Consider the following 19,018-nt stretch of genomic DNA (forward strand, 5'->3'; position numbering starts at 1 on the left):
AAAGAAACGATTTATTAATTTATAGAAATAAAACGAATCTTTAAGGCATAAACGCTTAATGACAACAACAATAAAACATTAGAACTTTAATAACATTTTAGTGGCAAATAATGGGTTTTTTATTCATTTTAAAGTGTAAATTAAGATGGTTTAAACGTGATTTTTTGATTTTTATCTCTCTAATTTATAACAATGGGTTTTTCAATCAGGTGATAATTGAAGATTTATGTTGAGATGCACTTAAATCTTGTTCTATTTTCGTTTTAATCTTATCAAATGAATTTTTGATACTCAAATAATGATTAAATATTAGAAATTGGTGTGTAAAATAACAAATTTTTACCCCACAGCCTTTAAAACGGAAACGTACCCTCCACTCAACAAACCCCGGTTCCACAAAGAAACCCGCATCTCTAACCCAAGATCCAGCTGACTCCGACTCTCTCGTTTAGAAAACGATGTCGTTTTAGTTTCGTTCGAACAGCGCGCCGATGCACATCGTTTAATAATTCATTTCACAAATCGTTATTTATGTTTAACGACGCAAAATTTGGACAATGTTTTAATTTAAAAAAAAGTTTAATTTGATTTTAATTTTTCTTTGTGGTTTGGTGTTCTTTGTGCGCGTGTTTTGATTTGAATTATTATTTTTTTTAATAATGCTAGTTGCCAGTCCTTTTATTCATCCGTACGAAGCGTGTCCCAGGGTTATTTCGGAAGTTCGAAAAACAGAAGACACCAATTTCAAGTTGAATAAAGATCACCAGAACAGAAATAGATTAAGTGGTAAAACAATTTTTAATTAAAATTTTAATAACGAAAGATTATTATTACCATTTTTTTTTGTTTCTTTTTCGCTGCACAGATGTGGTTTCAGTTTCGGTGATTCAGCGTGTGAAACACAATCTTTATTTATTATTTTTCTTTAATTTAATACACTTCCTGTTTTCTTCCTTATTTTTGACATTGTCAAATTTTAAATTAAGGTTAGAAATAGAATTATGACAATTCATTTATTGACGTTTGAACTAAAATCAAAATCCTCCAATTCGATTAATTTAATTATATTCGTAATTCACCAAAAAATAAAACATAATAGACTAAAGTGATAAAATGCTAATTTTTATTTAATTAATTATCATTAATTAATGTTTATTTTTTTAATTACGTTTATAAGATTGCAAAATTTTAATTATGATTTTTACATCTGTCACTTATTGACGTTTCGACTAAAATCAAAATACTCTAATTTGATTATTTAAATTATTAATATTTATTTTAAACCGTTTAAGCAAACAAGAAAGGGGAAAGTAATAGAAAACTTTAATGTTTATTAATGATCGTTTTCGAATTTGTGTACCATTTAAAACAAGACGCACTTTTGCAAATAAACACGCTTAATAAACGACGTTAACTGGTTTCACATCGATTAGTTTTCTTATTGATTAGTTATGCATGCAATTTTCTCCGTTTTAAAGCCACACAAATCATTATTGAGTGTAAAGTTCGTATTTAATTATTTGTTTTAGACCAATTTGCTTTAATAGTTTCAAACAAAAAATCCCCACTTGTAATTAATCTGACGTTGTCAAAATGTATGAAGGTTAGATTTTATAACTGTCATTTATTGACGTTTGAACAAAAATTAAAACACGTGTTTTTAGTAACAAAATGATTTTGAATTGAAATAAAGGTTTCAATTTCATTTTTATTTTTAGAAATGGTTAGAGCAGATGTTGAAAGTGACAAAAAAGGGCAGGTATATTCTTGTTGTTGTGGTGTTAAATTGTGCGTAAATGAAGATTTAGATTCTTAAAAATGTTTTTGTAACTGTCAAAATACTCACTTTTTTGAGTCATCTAAATGGGATTAATGATTACCTTGAAATGGATGCAATTCTCGTTTTATTAAAGATATGTTTAGATGTTTCTTTGTTCTTTAATCGCTTTAATCTATTCATCTACCGTGTTTAAAGTGTTTTTTCCTTTTCTTTCTGTTCCATGCATCTTTTAAAATTGCTCAATCGGTTTCCTTTTCATTTGGTATTACCGTTATTTGTTGTATTCCCAAATAGTTTCGACTTTAAAACGGTTTAATTGGAAAATCGGTGCCGTTATGAATTTCTTTGGAAATGAACCGCTTCTAGGAATTTCCGTTTTAGCTACCGTGTTAATTTATAAGCTGACTTGCTGGTTTAAATTTAATTTCTCTAATAATTAACACGTTAAATTTGAAAGACAACAAACGTCAAATTGACAAGTTCATTTTATTGACGTTTAATTAATTGAAATCGGAACATCGGAACGTACCCCAAGGGTGCGTTCTTATTTTCGATTTAATACACGTCAAATAAATTTTAGGTTATATTTAATTTAAATATAAATTTTAAAATATAAGAAGGATTATCTTAAATAGTTGACTAAGGGATGATTTAAAATCGTCTTGAAAAGTGATCAAAAGAGGGTTAATTTTTTTGCCTTTAAAAACCTTTGTACAACAGGGTTGGTTGTGTTGTTATAATGGACTTAGCTTGAAAAAAGCCCCGTTTGAGATTTAAAGACTCCGTTTAAGGGTTCAACTTCTTTCTCTTTTCGATTTTTTTATTTTTATTAATATGGGAACCTTCACCGTTCCTTATTCTTCTAAAACCCCCTTATTTTCACACCCTAACCTGCTTCTCCTAACCCCATTCTTAAAAAGTTTAAAGGGGATGAATCTCTTTAAGATTATTCGAATAAAATTATACTACTATGATTTAATTTCTCCTCTTTGGAATAAAACGATTTTAAAATAATTGCAAAAAATTAATAGAGCAATAAGTTACAGAAACATACGGTTCTTGTTGCATAAAACGAAAGTGAAACTGTAAAGTCGTTTTTTTTTTAATAATTATTGTTGAATATGTTGTTATACGAAATTGCAGCAGGAAATTGCGATGAAATCGATTAAATTCGCAATAAACTTATATTTTTTGAATTTTAAAATAATGTTGATAACTTTGTGGGTTTATAAATAATTAATTCTTGGTAATTGTTGTGAATAATCAGTGCCGAAATGTAGAACTGGTTATTTATACATTTATGAGAAATCATTGGTTAATGTATGAGTTATTTATATAAAGTATTATAGGAGATATGACAATTCCTTTGATAACAAATTTGTAACGAATAAACCAAATTAAATAGGAGGAAATCACTTAGATAGTAAAAAGTTTGCAATTTCTAAAACGACATCCTGTACGAAACGTTACGAAAGTCTTATTTAATTGGTGTTACTTAATGTTTGCGCGGAAAGATATTTTAAGCTGTAAAAAGAAATTGTATTACGTATATTTTATTTGATTTCGCCTCAAATCGCAAATATATTAACACGAAATGGTCAGTTTTGGAAAATTATATCATCTATAACGTCAAATTTGATTAAAAAAGGTACTTAATTTGATATATTAACACGAAATCGTTAATTATGGAAGATTCTACAACGTTTTGATACGAAATCGTTCTTGGGCAAAAAATCTTATTAAATATGAATTATTTTATTTTGACATTAACAACTGTCATCGATAACGTCATTTTGACTTTTATGTCAAGTTGACAGGTAACCTATAAATAATTTGTTCATTAAGGTAAATTTTTTTACTGTTTTATCTTTTAAAACTCTGCTTCATTTTAAGACTTTAAAACATCAACTTTTTATCTGTACAGGAAATACTTTGGATTACGAAACGTTATCTTTTCTTAGATAAAATGAAAAAAATAATGCACCTAAACCTTCCTTGTTAAAACCGGTTTATTTTTTGCCCCTCGTTTTTAATTGTTAAACGAATCGTTTCTTAAATCTTGTTAAACGATTTTTGAATACCCACGATTATTTAATTTCCGATCGCATTTCAAAATACCTACCCACACTTTAAAACGACCATGAAGTTCATTATCATATCGATCACTAAACTCGATTCATATTACACCCGGTGGAAACGTTAGCTGCTTTCAAACAACCTTCTTACTTTGAATAAACAATAAATTTTTTATTTTTAACAATCTTTTTATTCCCATAATAACAACCATTTAAAAAAACAAGTACAATTGAGATTTATTAACGAAAAGGACATTTTCCTCATCGGTCACGGTAACTAGTTCTTTATAACTACTTTTTATTTCTTTCCGCGACTTCATTATTAAAACTGTATACATCCAGGCGCGTTTTTACCGTTCGTTGATGAATTTTCCGCGATACTTTCATCTAATTATACCCCCTAATACCACTTGTGTACGGCCCGTAATTTCAGTCGGCGACTTTCAGTCTAAAGCTGGCGGAACGAGAAAGTTACATCCAACTTTATTAAACATTTTTGGTTTTGTTTTAAACGTCATACAAGAAATAGAGAACCAATTTAAGAAGTAATCGTCTCCAAGTGTTTATCTCTATCTATAGATAAATATTTTTTATTCGATAAGTTGAATGCGTCTCATTCATGTATGTATGTACGAGTTTTAGGCCAAAGAACTTTGTGTAAAATAAATATAAACACATCGACGCGAGACGTATCAAAAACAAACACGTTTTTGTAAGGTTTTTTTAATGTTACTTATAGATATGATTGTATTGGGATTTTTTTTTCAATTTTAACGCGCAACATGATAAAGGTTAACCTTTAAAATTAAGTGTAAAAATTAACTGTCAAAAATAAAAATCAAACTGTCAACATAAACGTCAAAATTTTGACATTTTGAATTATTAAATTATTTTTTATTAACCTTTTAACAACAACAATCGATATTCTTCTTCGTTGTTTGCGTAACGACGACTTTTAAAACGACTAGGAACATCTGTCTTTATTGTATTTGAATTTTTTATAAATTCCTCATTATTGCGACATAATACGCCCATGAATAAAAGAATTTCTTTTGTACACCTTTTTTAATTGTTTTATCGTAGGTGAATTGTTGGTCAAGTATGGAAAAGAACAACCTTGGAGTCCGCGTAAAGTCTGTATTAGAGGAGGTCAATTATTGGTGGGTTGCAGCAACAGCAATAATTGCGGCGATTCTGGGACAAGTAATAACCATAATCAAGAAATTAAACCGACAAGTTTAAAAATCCCTTTAAGAAGACTTAGTTTATCAGCGGGATCGTTACCGAATAGCTTATCACTAATCCGAGGACAAAACATTGTTGTCACTTTGCAGGTTAGGAAAATTATTTTCTTGTATATTCACCAATTTAACATTATTTTTTTTAGACAACGACGGAATCCTCGTTTGATACATGGGTAAAAGCAATAGCAATAGAATTGATACGACAAACTCCTTTAGAAGACATCAAATACTTTGATATCTTAACGATTCAGAAATGTTGGGGTACGAAGGAAGATGAAAACGCTAATTATAATCGTATCGACGATACGATAATAAAATGTTTAAATAAATCGAAAGTACAAATAAAAGAGCCAAAAATTTTATTAACACAACAAAAAGAAACTGTTTTACCAAAAGTAACTGATTTCGACAAAAGACATCGAAGATATTTATCCCCGATTCCAACATCATCATCAAGTATAATCCATAAAAACGTTACGCATGAAAAATTAAGGATAAGAAGTAAATCTTGTAACGCTGTGTCAAGAAATTCAACGGAACCTAAAGCTTCCGATGAAAATTCCGTGGAGGTGTTATTAAAAAAGTGTCAAAATTCCGAAAATTATGTCCCCGTTAAAGAGAAATTGTTACTGTTTGAAACGTTGTGTCGCCTAGGAAGAAAAGTGAGAAGTACAGAGGATGTTTCGCAAAAACTCGAAGGTGGAGGTGCAACGAAGAGGGCTAAATCTTTACACGATTTGAGTTTTAATAGCGCCCCCGTAAAAGAAATTTGTCAGTATTTTGAAACAAGAAGCTTAAAAGATGATTACGATAAAGACTCAACTCAACATGTTAACATTAAAAGCAATAAATTTTATCGTGTACTTAAAACTTAACTTTTTGATTAATATAAAACGATTTTAAAAAGAAATCATTATTTTTATTTCATTAAAGGCACTTTTTAAATCTAACCTACAATTATTCTTAATTATCACAAAATACAAAAAATACAAAGATAATTTTAAAACAAAGTGACTAGAAATATCTACTTGTCAACTTAACCTTACTTTTAACACAACAAAAATTAGTTATTTATTTTCTCAAACGTCAATCCAAGCCGTTTTTGCATCTCATCGAATCTTTGCACATATTCCGAAAGGAGTAGCGGGGTTTGAAGGGGTGCAAAATCGCTTCTAAAACAAAAATTAAATATATGTAAAAATAAATTTTCTTAAATTAAAACCAAAACATTTCATTTTAACAAATTTCCCTATTTGCTTCTTACAGCAAATAACTTTAGAACATAACCTATAAATACAAAAATCCCCACTCCAACTTTAAGTATATGAAATGAGGACATCTCTTGGCTGAATCAACAACTTGATGGTCAATTTGAAATTAATTTCTTATTGGGACGTAATTCTGATCATGTACAACTTAATTTTTATTATAAAAAAAAATCAAACTTACTGTGTGCTTAAAGGCCTTTCTTTTTGTGGTGGCGAACTCCCCGACCAAGAAGAACCCATCAATTGGGGCGACCTTGATTCACCCCGTCGAAAATTTTGACTCGAAACAGGTTGTCCAACTTCAAATTTCATCTCATAATCATTTTTTGTACCATTTTCGTGATACCTCTCATCACTCGAATAATTTCTAACCCCTGTATGCCATCTCCGAACCATAAACTTCATTCTTTTCATAGCAATAATCGCAATAACACAACTTTTAAATTTTTTGATAGGTTCGGTTATTTTAATGGGGTGTTTAGGTTGAAAAACGTTTACGTTGGTATTAATTTTTTGATAAGACGCTAATAACTTAATTAAAAAATGCTTTTGATAAATTAAAGCTTTCCGATAACTTTCTGCTCGAAGATATTTAGCGAAAAGTTGATGCGATTTATGATTTTGAGGGTTTTGATAATTCAAATTTGTATTAATTTGTTCTAATCGACGAATTTTGTCTAAAAGTTTTGATCGTTCCAAAGCGATTTTAGTTAAATTGTTTGTTAAAATCTTATTTTCTTCCATTTGTTGTTTAATTTCGATTGTTAATTCACGCATTTTATTCAATAATTTTTCAGGAACTGGTGAATTTAAGTTAACATTTTTTTCTTCGTTTAAAATATCATTAATTTTCGAATCTTCCTCCAATTCTCTAATACGCTCATTTAAAATAATTTGATCCTTCTTTAAATTAATCCTCTCCTCCTCCATTTGATTCAATAAAATCCGATTATTTTGTGTTTCTTCACATTTCCGATCCAGCTCAAACTTAACCTCACTTAATTTTTCCTTTAAATTCTCTTCTTTTATCTTATAATTTTGTAGTTTTATCTCAAAATTTTCCAATTCTTTTAGTTTTAAGCCCAACATTTCTTTTGTGTACTTCAAATTCGAGTTTAATTCGTCTTTAGATCTCTTTAAGTTTCTAACTTCACTTTGTAAATTTTCATTTTTCTCATTACATAGATTAATTTCCTCTTTCAACTTAACAATTTCTTGTGATTCTAAACTCGGTAATTTTTTATATTCAGTCGTGCTCGAACTTAAATCACATTTTAATTTTCTGACCTCATTTTCTAACTCGAAGCGAATCTTTTTTTCTTGGTCCAAAATCGATTCCAATTCATCCTTTTGATCTAAAACGCTCTCAAATTTAATTCTTAATTGTTCGATTAAATTAGAATCTTCGATTTGTATCGAGTTTAATAAAAACCTTTCTTTTTCTAAAAGCGTATTTAATTTGACAACATTTTGACGTTCACTCTCTAACATAACCTCACTTTTTTCTAACTCAATTTTTAAGCGATTTATTTCATTCTTTCTTAAATCTTTCTCGTCCTCGGAACTTAAAGCTTGTATTAAATTTAAATCTAAATGAGCCGAAACTTCTAATTGTTTTTGTACTTCTCCTCGAATATCCTCAATTGACGAACATTTTTCTTCTTTTTCAGAACTCTTCAATGAATCAATTTCCTCTTTTAATATTGCATTTAAATGTTTCTCTTCTTGCAATCGTTTTCTTAAATCAACGATATTTCCCGTTTCTTGTATTTTTGATTGAATCGTTTCTAAATTTGTGTGTAAACTAACCGTATCTTTTTGCATTTGCTCGATTATGTTGTCTTTTTCTTGTAGATATTCTTGAAGATGAATAATTTCTTTTTTTAAATCGTCTTGAATCGATTTTAATTTAATTATTTCGATATTTTTTTCGGAAATTTCTTCTTGACCTTTTAAATCTTGAAGATCGTTTTGATACCGGAGAATATCTTCGTTCAAGATTTCAATTTCACAGTTCTTATCAACGATTAAATCATTTAATTTTCTCATTTCAACTTCATTTTCGTTCATTTTCCCTTCGAAACATTTAATTTCTTTCAATAATTTCTCGATTTCTTTATTTTTACTTTCGTTATTTGTATTTATCTGAATCAATTCGTTCTCTTTTAGATGTAAATCAGCTTTAATTTGATCGATTTCAATCAAATTTTCATTCATCTTTCTAATTTTTTCTTCAAGTTGTTTAATTACCCCATTTTTCTCCTCAAAAACGCGATTAATTTCGTTAATTTTTATCTCAAAATCGCGTTTTTCCTTTGCTAGATTAAAATACATCTCGTCTTTTCTTTTGTGATCATCAACAGATGATTTTAATTCATTTTCAACCTCACCGAGTTTCATTTTCTTTTCGGCTAGTTCTAATTGAAGCGATTTCCTTTCGATTTCAAAGTTTTCTTTTAATTCTTTTAAATTTTCTTCCAATTTTAACACATTTTCGGTAAGTTCTTGAATTTTTGTTTCCAATTTTACCTCGTCATCGAAATGAACCTTTTTGTGTTGGATTTCCGTCGAGTTTTGGACTAAATTAAAATCGATTTTGGTTTCGTTTGGATTCCTCGGGTTGAAATTCATTGAATTTTCGATGCTATCGATTATATTTTCGTTTCTTCTTGCGATAGGAGTTAAATTAAGAAAATCCGAGAAACCCCTTTCGGAACTTTTCATTCTACTGATATGTTTTAGTTGATCGTAATCTAAATTTAATGATAAAAACGATTCTAACTGCTTTTGAGTATCATCTAATTTTAACCTTAACTTTTCTATATCCGAGTTTTTATCTGCAATAATATTATCCACTAATCCAGGTAAAATTTGAGCGTTTTGAGCATCGCTTTCAATCTTTGTTTTTAAAAACCTATTCTCCTCCTTCAATTTAATCATCTCCTTCTCAAAATTTAATAAAATCTCATCATCCTCCCGATTATTTAGTTCTTTTTCCCGATCTTCTAACCGTTTCTTAGTCTCATCAATTACTTTATTTAATTGCTTTAAATTTTTATCTTTAGCATGCATCGTATCCTTTAATTCTTGTATCTCATTCTCTAAATCGTAAATTTTTAATTCCAAAGATGTGTTTGCTTGTTTCTGATTTTGTTCGGCTTTTAACCGTTGCTCGTCCAGACGCATTTGTAACGAGGACAATAAAACTATTTGCTCAGTTACTTGGGCTTGAAGAAGATCCTTCTCATTTTGAGAATCCTAAAAAAATGAATAAAAAGTGTAAAATTAAGAAGAAAATTCAAAAATATAACCTTAACGGCGTCAAAACGCCGTTAAGGTTATATTTTCTGTCAAACCCCTACAGTTTAATTTTCGTTTTTTAAACAATCATAATCGTTCATAATTATCAAAAAAATTCAATATCTAATCAATATTTTATAAAACGGTTCAAAAACAACAATATAATTAATTATTAAGAAATAAAAAAGAACATAAACGTAATTTTTATAAATTATTAAAGCGCGCCCTCTCTCTTGCTCGAATAAAAACGATTATTAGTTTCCTGTAATTATACACTAAAACCGAACAACACACATTTGAATAACATTTTTATATTTGTTTAAAATAATTTATTTACCTCCAATTCCTGTTTAGTACTACTCAATTGCATCTCTAAATCGCGAATTCTTTTGACGGCCGCATCTTCGGCTCGGGAATGTTTAATTAATTTTTCTTTTAACCGGGCTAATTGTTGAAGGGGAACGTCACACTCATCGAAAACGGCTCCGGGGGTGTTTGGGCGAACCTAAAAATGAAATAATAAAATATAAATTTGCAATTTCGTAACACGAAAGAATTACTTGGTCCCTATAAGACATCTCATCCGATGGAGTTGAACACCCTGTCGATGACGAATGCAATCCTTCCAAATCCCGAGTTTTTTTATCGATGGAACTCTCTAATTCGTACAATCTTACTTGGATTTCCTTAATAACCCCTTCGCTTCCAGCCAATTCGCTGTTTAACCTCAATTGTTGAGCTTCCTTTTCTAAAGCGACGATTTTTCCCTTAAAAAACTCCACATCCGGGCCTAATTTATAATTTTCTAGTTGCTCGTAAAGCTCGTCAATCGTCTCCGATTGTTGTTTAACAACCGGATTCAATTTCGAAATGATCTCTTTTAACTCGTTTTCAGAAATCGTTTTCTCTTTCACTTGATTATCCAAATCCCTAATAATATCCCTCAAATCGGAAATTTTATCAATCGCTTCTTTACGTTCCGTTTCAATTATTTGATGTTTAGCCTGGCTCAATTCTTGTAATCGGGTCATTTCGTGCATTTGACGCTCGAGATGTTCGACCTATTTGGACGTGAAACGAAAAAAATTGATTTTAAAACCATGATAAACATTTTTTGGATTTAAATTTAATGTATTTATGTAGCTACAAGCTCTCTTTAAGTTCTAACTTAAGACTAAAAGTGCATCAGATCCAAGCGCGAACGGAAAAGGTTCCAAAATAGAACGTCACTTAATTATAGAATAGAAACGGGGTGTTTAAGAAGATGAAAGAGGATGTTTTTTTTTTAATAAATTTAAAAATAAAACTCACGGTGCTATTAACAAAATTTATGGCGTTGTGGCAGCATTCGTTAAGCTTCCAAATTCCATCCTAAATAAGTGCAAAAATCCAAAAAGTTACTACACAAAAATTAATCCCATTTACCATGTTAAATAAAAGCTTAAAGCGCCTCAACAGAAAATTAATAAAGCCTGTACACACCTCTTTAACCATTAAATTACGATTTTGCTTCTCTTTTTCTTTTTCTTTAAGGATTTCGTTCAAACTTTCAATTTCTTTTTGGGCATCGCTCCGTTCTTGTTCGCGCTCCATCGCTTGTTCTTCCAAAAAACGATTCGTCGATCGCAACTTTTTCTCGGCAGCTTCTATCTAAACGTAGCGAAAGAGCACATTGCAAAAGCAAAAATTTTATAAACTCAATCGTACATAACCTCAAATTTTAAAAACAACACCGATTTCGGGTTTATTCCAACAACAAAAACAACACGAACGAGAAAACAAGTTATTATGAGTTAGAAGGCGAAGAATTCGTGCTTTAAAAGCGATTAAAATGAAATTTAAGGGTTTAATTAAGCTTTCTTTTGGCGACATCTTTAGTTAATACAATATTTATTTAAAATATATTGAATTAAATTAAAGGAGTTTAATTAACTTTTATTGGATTTATTTTGTACTTATCGGATATTTTATGAAATTAAATAAATACGATTAAAAATTATTAATGAGGTTATGTTTATGAATAAGAAAATGACTTTTTAAAAAATGACGTTTGAAACGAGAAGTGGCACCAACCTAAACTCATAATTTAATTTAAAATGTAAAAATTAAAACTAAAAATGTGTCAATGCAACTAAATGACTATTCGGAAGATTTCATTAATCACTTTTAATAAATTTACTTTAACAAAAATTTTAAGGAATTAAATAAATTCGATTAAAAATTATAAATGAGGTTATGTTTATGAATAAGAAAATGACTTTCAAAAAAACAATGGTACCAACCTGAGGTAATTCTTTAATTTTTAACCTACCTGTTGTATTAAATCCCTTTTTTCTTTCTTCGATTCATCATCGATTCGTTCCCCTTCCCTACATAGTTCCTCGATTAACTCTAAAAGCGGGTGATCCGCCCCACTTTTCCATTCGGCGGCTAAATTTCTTGCTTTTTCTTGTAACTCGATTAAATTTCCGATTTTCCCCGGTTTGCCGTCCAAGCTACTCTCTCCGTAACCTTCCGAAACGATTTCATTACGTCCACATTCAATTAATTCAGTAATTTTTCGATTGGAATTCTCTAAATCTTTCTCTAAAGTTTTTTGTTTTACCATAAAGTGTTCGATTTGGTTCTCTAAATGATTTCGTTCCGATTCTAACGTTTTAATATATTCTTTTGCCTCCTTCAATTGGTTACTTTCTAACAAAAAATCGTCGTTTTTGTGAGGTTTTTGATTTATGTTTGATGATAATGCTAAAATAGTGTTTGCATCCGACTTTAAACGATCCAAACAAGTTCCGAGTTCATTTTTAAAATCAACCGAATCTATCGATGAATCAATGAAGTTTAAATTAGGGGTAAAATGGACTCGTTTTATGAAACTTTCGGTTATCGAAGAGTTATCAAGGGTTTCGTTTTGGTCGAGTTGATTATTTTCGAATCCCTGTTTTAAAATTTCATCGATTAATGTTTTATTTAATTCGTCCTCGCATTTGGTGAAATATTTCAATAATTCGTTAATGATGTTTTTTAAAATCACGTTTGATTTTTTTAAACCATCCCTGTAACAACCAAAAAATAATAAACTGAGTTGTCAATAAAATATCAAATAAAATTGAAGTTTCGTGCCAAAAAAAAACACAATTTATTTATCAAAATTAAAAATGGTAACGTCCAAAAATTCCAGTGAAGAATCGTTGCCGTCAACATGTAAAAAACGAAAGCTTGACCAGGGTGGTTCCGCCCCACAATCCCGAAATTGTTATAGCATACACGTCGACGAACAACGCTTGAAAAAAGCCGACGAAAAACTGCAGTGTTTCATTGACACCAAAAAAAATTACGAATGCGAATTGATGAAAGCTTTGGATGAAATACGATGCATCGACGAACGGATTCATCAATTGGAGTGCAAAATCGAAAAGCTCATTACATCGCAGGCAAACATGGAGAGCAAACGAAGAATGCAAGAGGAAATCGAAATGATTAAGGAGGACAAAAAATACATGGACTGCGAATTGAAAAAGTACAAACGACGAATCGAAGATAAAATGAAAAAATTAGAAGAGTGCAAAGAAATGAAGTGTAAAAGACCGTGTGATTGATTAACAAAAATGATTTTGTATTTGATTTCAAAAAATTAAGTGTATTTTATTTTCTTATTAAATTTGACGTTTCTTAAGTTGACGTTTCTAAAAAATGACATTTCGAAAAATTTACGTTTCAAATTTTAATATCAAAAAACATTAAAAATTTACAAAGTAACCACAAATAAGATCAATAATTAATAACCCGACGACGAAAAATAGCGAGAAAAAATATAAATTTTTAAAAAAATTGCTTCTGAAAGTTGACACTTTCATTTCTGATGAGGGCCAATTCCTTTTTCGCTCGGTCCCGAAATTCATTCGTCGCCGCTTCTTGCACTAACCGTTCGATTTCTTCCTCAACGTTTTCAATACGGCCGTTCAAACATTTAATTTCACGGAAATTCTTTTCGATGGTTTGTTCAAGCCGTTTCTTAGCCTCCGTGTAATTGTGCAATTTCTCCTGATTCTCCTCCAATTTCACCTGAATAGATTCCATCGTTTTTTCTTTATCAGAACCTTTAACCCAACCCATTTTTATTTTTTAAAAATTTATTTAATCAATTTTGTTTAAATTAAAAAAAAATGTCCACCAAATTTTGACGTAATCAAATTTTTCTAACGATCACTTCGATTCTTTTCAATTTGTTGTTTATTTTAATCTGTCAAAATTACGAGTACCTAAATTTATTTATTTTATTTAAAAATAATGTTACCTCAACTAAATTACGATATCGATGAGCTTAAAAATCGAATAAGACGTTTGAGAGAGCAAAAACACTGTGAAAAGCACGCGATTAAATTACACAAAGATCAGTTGTGTGACGTTAACCAGAAAATTCAAAAATTGGAGGGAAAAATATTGCAGTATACGACACAATTGGTGGAGAATGTTCCAAATTTATTTTCGAAAAATAAACGTTTCATTGAATTTGCCCCAAGAAGAAAAAAAGAAAATTATTTACGAAAAAAACGTAAACGAAAAAATATTCAATAAATCATTTTTATAATAGCGCCATCTTTTATTGAATAGCACAACTAGAATTTAACCTCAAAATAACTTACCTATCAATCGAAACTTCCCCTTCTTTTTCATTTTCTTTAAAAGAATCTTTTAAATTTTTCACCTCCTCATCGTGTTTTTCTTTTAAATTTTCAATTTCGCTTTCATATTTTTCTTGGAAACACCGCTTTATTTGAAGTAACTCTCTCGGCCAGTAAGTATCATCGGAATATTGAGATAATTTCTGCAAAATTACCTTGATAATAATGTATAAATAACTAATATTAATTTACCTTAATTTCTTGCATTAAGTTTTTAAAAATATCAATTCGAGCTAAATCGATTTGCTCTTGTAACCGACGTTCGTAGCTTTTAACAACATCAACAATTTCAAACTCATTACTAATTACTTCTTGAGATGTTAAATTGTTTTGGAGATGTTTCAATTCTAATTTAGTATCACCGCCAGGCCCCAAATGTTGATCATAAGCCATTTGATTCGATGAATCGTTTAACATTTTTCGATTAATTTCTTCTGAGTAATTTTTTTCTAATTCGACACATTTCTTTTCATAATAAGTTCTTAAATCTTCTAATTCTTGATTGTGTTTATCACCCAATTCTTTTTTTAATTCAACCTATAAATATACTTAAATAAAAATTTAATTTTATGACATCATATTTTTACCTCGATTTCTTTAATTTCCTTTTTATGTTCATCTTGAACCACATCGATTCGTTTTTGAACGTAAAATTCAAAATAATTTTTCAACTCACTCAAAATTACCAATTGATGTGGGCTCAAAACCTGCTCAAGCTTCCGAAAAATTTTGTTGATACCCATTCCGCTTACTTTTTCGCTTCTCTCTTGATCCAAACTTGATTCGATCTCTACCAAAGAATCCGTTGAGTGAGTTGATTTTAAATTAACTTTCCTATTTGGACTCCATTGTTCAGTATCACTAACGCATTGATGTTGTTTGATTTCTGTTGAATGTTCTTTTAATTGTTTCTCTAATTGGTGGATTTTGCTCACAAAATTTTCACTTTGCTTTTGTAACTCGTCACGATTTTCGCACATTTGTTGAAGAATATCCTCTAAGTGGCGAATTTGACGATCTCGATGAGAAATTGCGTCCTGATAATTCACAATCTGACAAATAAGAATAAATAAGTGAGGTTATGTTCTCGAATAATTATTAATATACCTTATTAGAAGAATCATCTTGATAACATTTATATTCCGTTGCACTCGTAACACTCGATGCATCAAACTCAACACTTAAATTACCCAATTCGGAGTTTTTTCTACTTGATCCTTTTACTTTTATCCCTTCATCGCTTGGATTAAACCCTTTTAACTTACTTACATAATTATTAATACTGCTATCATCTAAACTAACACCTTCGAAAATATTTAAACTAACGTCTCTACTACTACATGAATCACTTTTTTCAATTTTAGTTCCATCACTTCGCGAAGAAAATTGTTTATCCTTTAAAATTTCATTTAAGATACTTTGAACGTTATTTGCAGCTTCGTTTCCGTCACTATTACAACTTAAACTTAATTCGGATTTATTTATACGTTCGTAGTCATTTACATTATCAATAAAATCTTGTTTTAAGCTAATTTCCGATAAAGATCGATCGTTTTCTATTCCACTTTGAAGCGAATCTAAATGCTCCGATATTGTAGATGACTCGGAAACGGCTTCTTGAGGTTTTGTGTTATCGGGAAGATCAAACGAATTCAAACTGATCGATGTGGAATCGTCGCTTAAAAGGATTTCTCTCTTCTGTTTTGATTTGCCGTGCTGTAAAATACCGCTCAACGTTAAATTTAGACGACGAAAGAAATAAGGGGCAACAAAAAGGGGGAAACGGGCATTCCAGAAATGTATACATATGTTTTAGCAATCTATTTTTAAACTTACGGTTTCAGGGTTGTCTTCTTTTTTATCCGATTCGTCCATCGTTAAAGGGGAAATGATTTAAATCGTTATCTTTAAATAATAGTAATAATTAGTCCCAATTAAATCGTTTTTTATAAAAAAATAAAGCAAATAATTTTGAGGTTAACTTATGTCACCTCTGTTTTTAACGGCCACTATTTCGTTTCCATGGTGATGACACGATTTGAGTAAAGTTTAAAGAAATTTGAGTAAAATCTTTATTTTTGTAAATAATTAAATCTCGATAAAATCTTGATTAATACAAATCGATTACATTAATTTATCTTTTTAATTAATGTTGATATTTACCGATAAAGTATTTTTAAAAATTAATTTAGGGGGACTTGTTGTTATTAGTTATTCAGTTGGTATAATGGGTAAGGTTCATGTAAGGTTTATGTTGGTACTTTTGTAGATTGAAGGATAATTTTGAGGTTATATAAAGAAAATTAATAATAATAACAAAATGCAGTGTACACCTGCTGAAATTGAAGAAAAACGAAGACAAGCTCAATTAAAATTATTAGCGAAATCTCAGCACAACCCAATTAATAATCATAACTCTCCATCCACCAGCCTAAATCACCAAAACAAGTTTAATTTTAAGCTGTACAATAAATCGAAATCTGAGGTGTTTTACGGGTCTAATAAAGTCGTAACGATCAGTTTTAGCTTAATTTCCGAGTCACGATTTGTTGCAAACTCATCTGATTTTCATGAGCCATCTGTACATGTATTTAAATCAATTTCTTCAAAAAATTATAGTACGTTTTATAATTACTTGCTAAATAATTTAATTATCATTATTGGTATATTTTAAGATGCTAAAAGTAAAAATTGGGATTTTGATTTAAAAGACTACGAAATATTGGAACAAAAATTATTGTTGTTACACCCGCAAGTTGTCCTTGTAAAACTACCTCAATTTGTGATTAAAACTGTTAAAATACAAAAAGGCGATGATAAAATCGATTTATCTAGAATAGATAATGAATTGTTAAGTGCGTTAATGCCTTTTCAAGAGGAAGGAGTTTGGTGAGGTTAAATTTGTTTGGGTTATTTTCTCTTATTGTGTTTTATTATAGTTTTGGAATTGATAAAGGGGGTCGTTGCTTAATTGCTGATGAAATGGGGTTGGGAAAAACGTTCCAAGCGCTAGGAATAGCTAGTTATTACAGAGATGATTGGCCCTTACTCATCGTTACAACAGCTTCAATGAAGTAAAAATTTGATTTTCGAGTTAATTTGTTTTAATAAAATTAATTTAAGGAATGTTTGGGAAGAAACGATTCATAAATATCTACCAAGCGTTTCAATAATGGAAACTCAATACATGATAACAAGAAAAGACTACATCGGAGATGCAAAAGTATTAATCGTTAGCCATGATATGATGAGTAGGTGTGGTGAAAAGTTGTTGGAAAGAAATTTTGGTGTGATAATAATCGATGAATCCCACACAATTAAAAATTTTAAAGCTAAATGTACCCAAGTTGCAACATTATTAGCAAAAAAGTCAAAAAGAATCGTTTTATTATCTGGAACACCGGCTTTATCACGACCTAACGAATTATATTCCCAGTTAAGTTTAATCGATTCGAAATTTTTTGGGGGGTTTATAGGTTATTCAACGCGTTATTGCGATGGTAAAACGACAAGTTTTGGTTGGGATGCAACCGGACAGTCAAATTTACAAGAATTAGAAATAGTTTTGAGGAAAAAATTTATGATCCGCAGAACGAAAGCTGACGTTTTACAAAGTTTGCCAAAAAAAGTACAAGAAGTCGTTGTTTTAGACGTTAAATTAAATCAACTTAGTGAAAATGATCGCAACAACTTAACGATTTTATCCGATAAGTTCAATCGGGGAAAAGCGTTGGAAAAACATAGTGCTTTACTTACGTTTTTTTCTGAAACATCAAGAATTAAAATCCCATCAGTTTGGTGATTATAATTTAAAAGAAGCGTTGATTAATAATAATAATTAAGTTCTTTTAGTTCCTATGTTCTTGAAATATTAAATACAACATCGAAATTTTTAATTTTTGCCCATCATCAGCAAATGTTAGACGCAGTACAAAAAATTTTAAACAATAAAAAGATAAAATTCATCCGAATTGATGGTTATTGTAACTCAGAACAAAGAAAAATAAACGTCGATAAATTTCAATTCGACGATTCTTATACTTGCGCTTTACTATCAATCACAGCGGCAAACGCAGGGATCACCCTGACTAAAGCCCAATTAATTATCTTCGCCGAATTGCATTGGAACCCAAGCGTAAATTATTGCACCACAAAAATCTAAATTTATCTTCAAAATTTTGTTGTAGATTTTGAGTCAAGCCGAAAGCCGAGCCCATCGAATAGGCCAACAAGAACAAGTAACTGTGCGGTATTTATTAGCCCCTGGTACAGCCGATGACTATATGTGGCCTTTATTACAAGAAAAACAAAAAATTTTGAGCGAAATTGGTTTAACGAAGGAATCGTATCAAAATGTCGAAGTTAAAAAGCAACATTTAGTGAAATCCGATGAGATTAGAAACTGTTTGGAGAATTGTTTGGGAAGTTCTCACACTGAATGTGGCACTTTGGATATTAGTTCATATTTTGAGTCACCTAAAAAGAAGCTAAAAATGGAGAATAAAAATGATGAAGGAGATTTAGGTTATGATTTATTTAACGATGGATTTAACGATTTATTGAGCTCAATAGATATTTAAAATAAAATGTTTATTAAGTTAATTGCGTTGATTTGGTATTACAGCATTAATATAATTCAAAATTAAGTTAAATTTGAAAAAAACAC

The 19,018-nt window shown here is 29.9% G+C and overlaps 3 protein-coding genes across 6 annotated transcripts; 2 read left to right on the forward strand and 1 right to left on the reverse strand.

Annotated features, from left to right (window-relative positions):
- Positions 1-659: 659 nt before the first annotated feature.
- LOC111426594 (uncharacterized) lies at positions 660-6,009 on the forward strand. The gene is made up of 3 exons (XM_023061201.2): positions 660-786; positions 4,939-5,189; positions 5,243-6,009. The coding sequence occupies exons 1-3, from the start codon at positions 660-662 to the stop codon at positions 5,972-5,974; spliced, it is 1,110 nt and encodes a 369-aa protein (XP_022916969.2). The 3' UTR covers positions 5,975-6,009.
- LOC111426399 (Pericentrin-like protein) lies at positions 5,997-16,489 on the reverse strand. Of its 3 annotated transcripts, XM_023060900.2 has the most exons (12): positions 16,189-16,489; positions 15,460-16,068; positions 14,940-15,404; positions 14,545-14,889; positions 14,314-14,495; positions 11,979-12,723; positions 11,150-11,317; positions 10,979-11,038; positions 10,228-10,728; positions 10,005-10,172; positions 6,549-9,625; positions 5,997-6,271 (listed from the first exon to the last, which is right to left on the reverse strand). In XM_023060900.2, exons 1-12 carry the CDS (start codon positions 16,225-16,227, stop codon positions 6,163-6,165), a joined length of 6,468 nt encoding a protein of 2,155 aa, XP_022916668.2. In that variant the 5' UTR covers positions 16,228-16,489; the 3' UTR covers positions 5,997-6,162. The 3 variants fall into 3 exon arrangements, with proteins under 3 accessions (XP_022916668.2, XP_022916669.2, XP_022916670.2); XM_023060901.2 differs by lacking the exon at positions 10,979-11,038; XM_023060902.2 differs by lacking the exons at positions 10,979-11,038; positions 11,150-11,317 and having other exon boundaries at positions 16,189-16,488.
- An 87-nt stretch (positions 16,490-16,576) lies between these two features.
- On the forward strand, positions 16,577-18,954 carry LOC111426536 (SWI/SNF-related matrix-associated actin-dependent regulator of chromatin subfamily A-like protein 1). Of its 2 annotated transcripts, none has more exons than XM_023061098.2 (6): positions 16,577-16,970; positions 17,028-17,241; positions 17,292-17,426; positions 17,476-18,150; positions 18,196-18,487; positions 18,540-18,954. In XM_023061098.2, the coding sequence occupies exons 1-6, from the start codon at positions 16,673-16,675 to the stop codon at positions 18,930-18,932; spliced, it is 2,007 nt and encodes a 668-aa protein (XP_022916866.2). In that variant the 5' UTR covers positions 16,577-16,672; the 3' UTR covers positions 18,933-18,954. The 2 variants fall into 2 exon arrangements, with proteins under 2 accessions (XP_022916866.2, XP_022916867.2); XM_023061099.2 differs by having other exon boundaries at positions 16,578-16,970; positions 18,205-18,487.
- Positions 18,955-19,018: the final 64 nt, after the last annotated feature.

The sequence above is a fragment of the Onthophagus taurus genome, chromosome 5 (assembly GCF_036711975.1).
Source record: "Onthophagus taurus isolate NC chromosome 5, IU_Otau_3.0, whole genome shotgun sequence".
In the NCBI taxonomy this organism is placed as follows: Eukaryota; Metazoa; Arthropoda; class Insecta; order Coleoptera; family Scarabaeidae; genus Onthophagus; species Onthophagus taurus.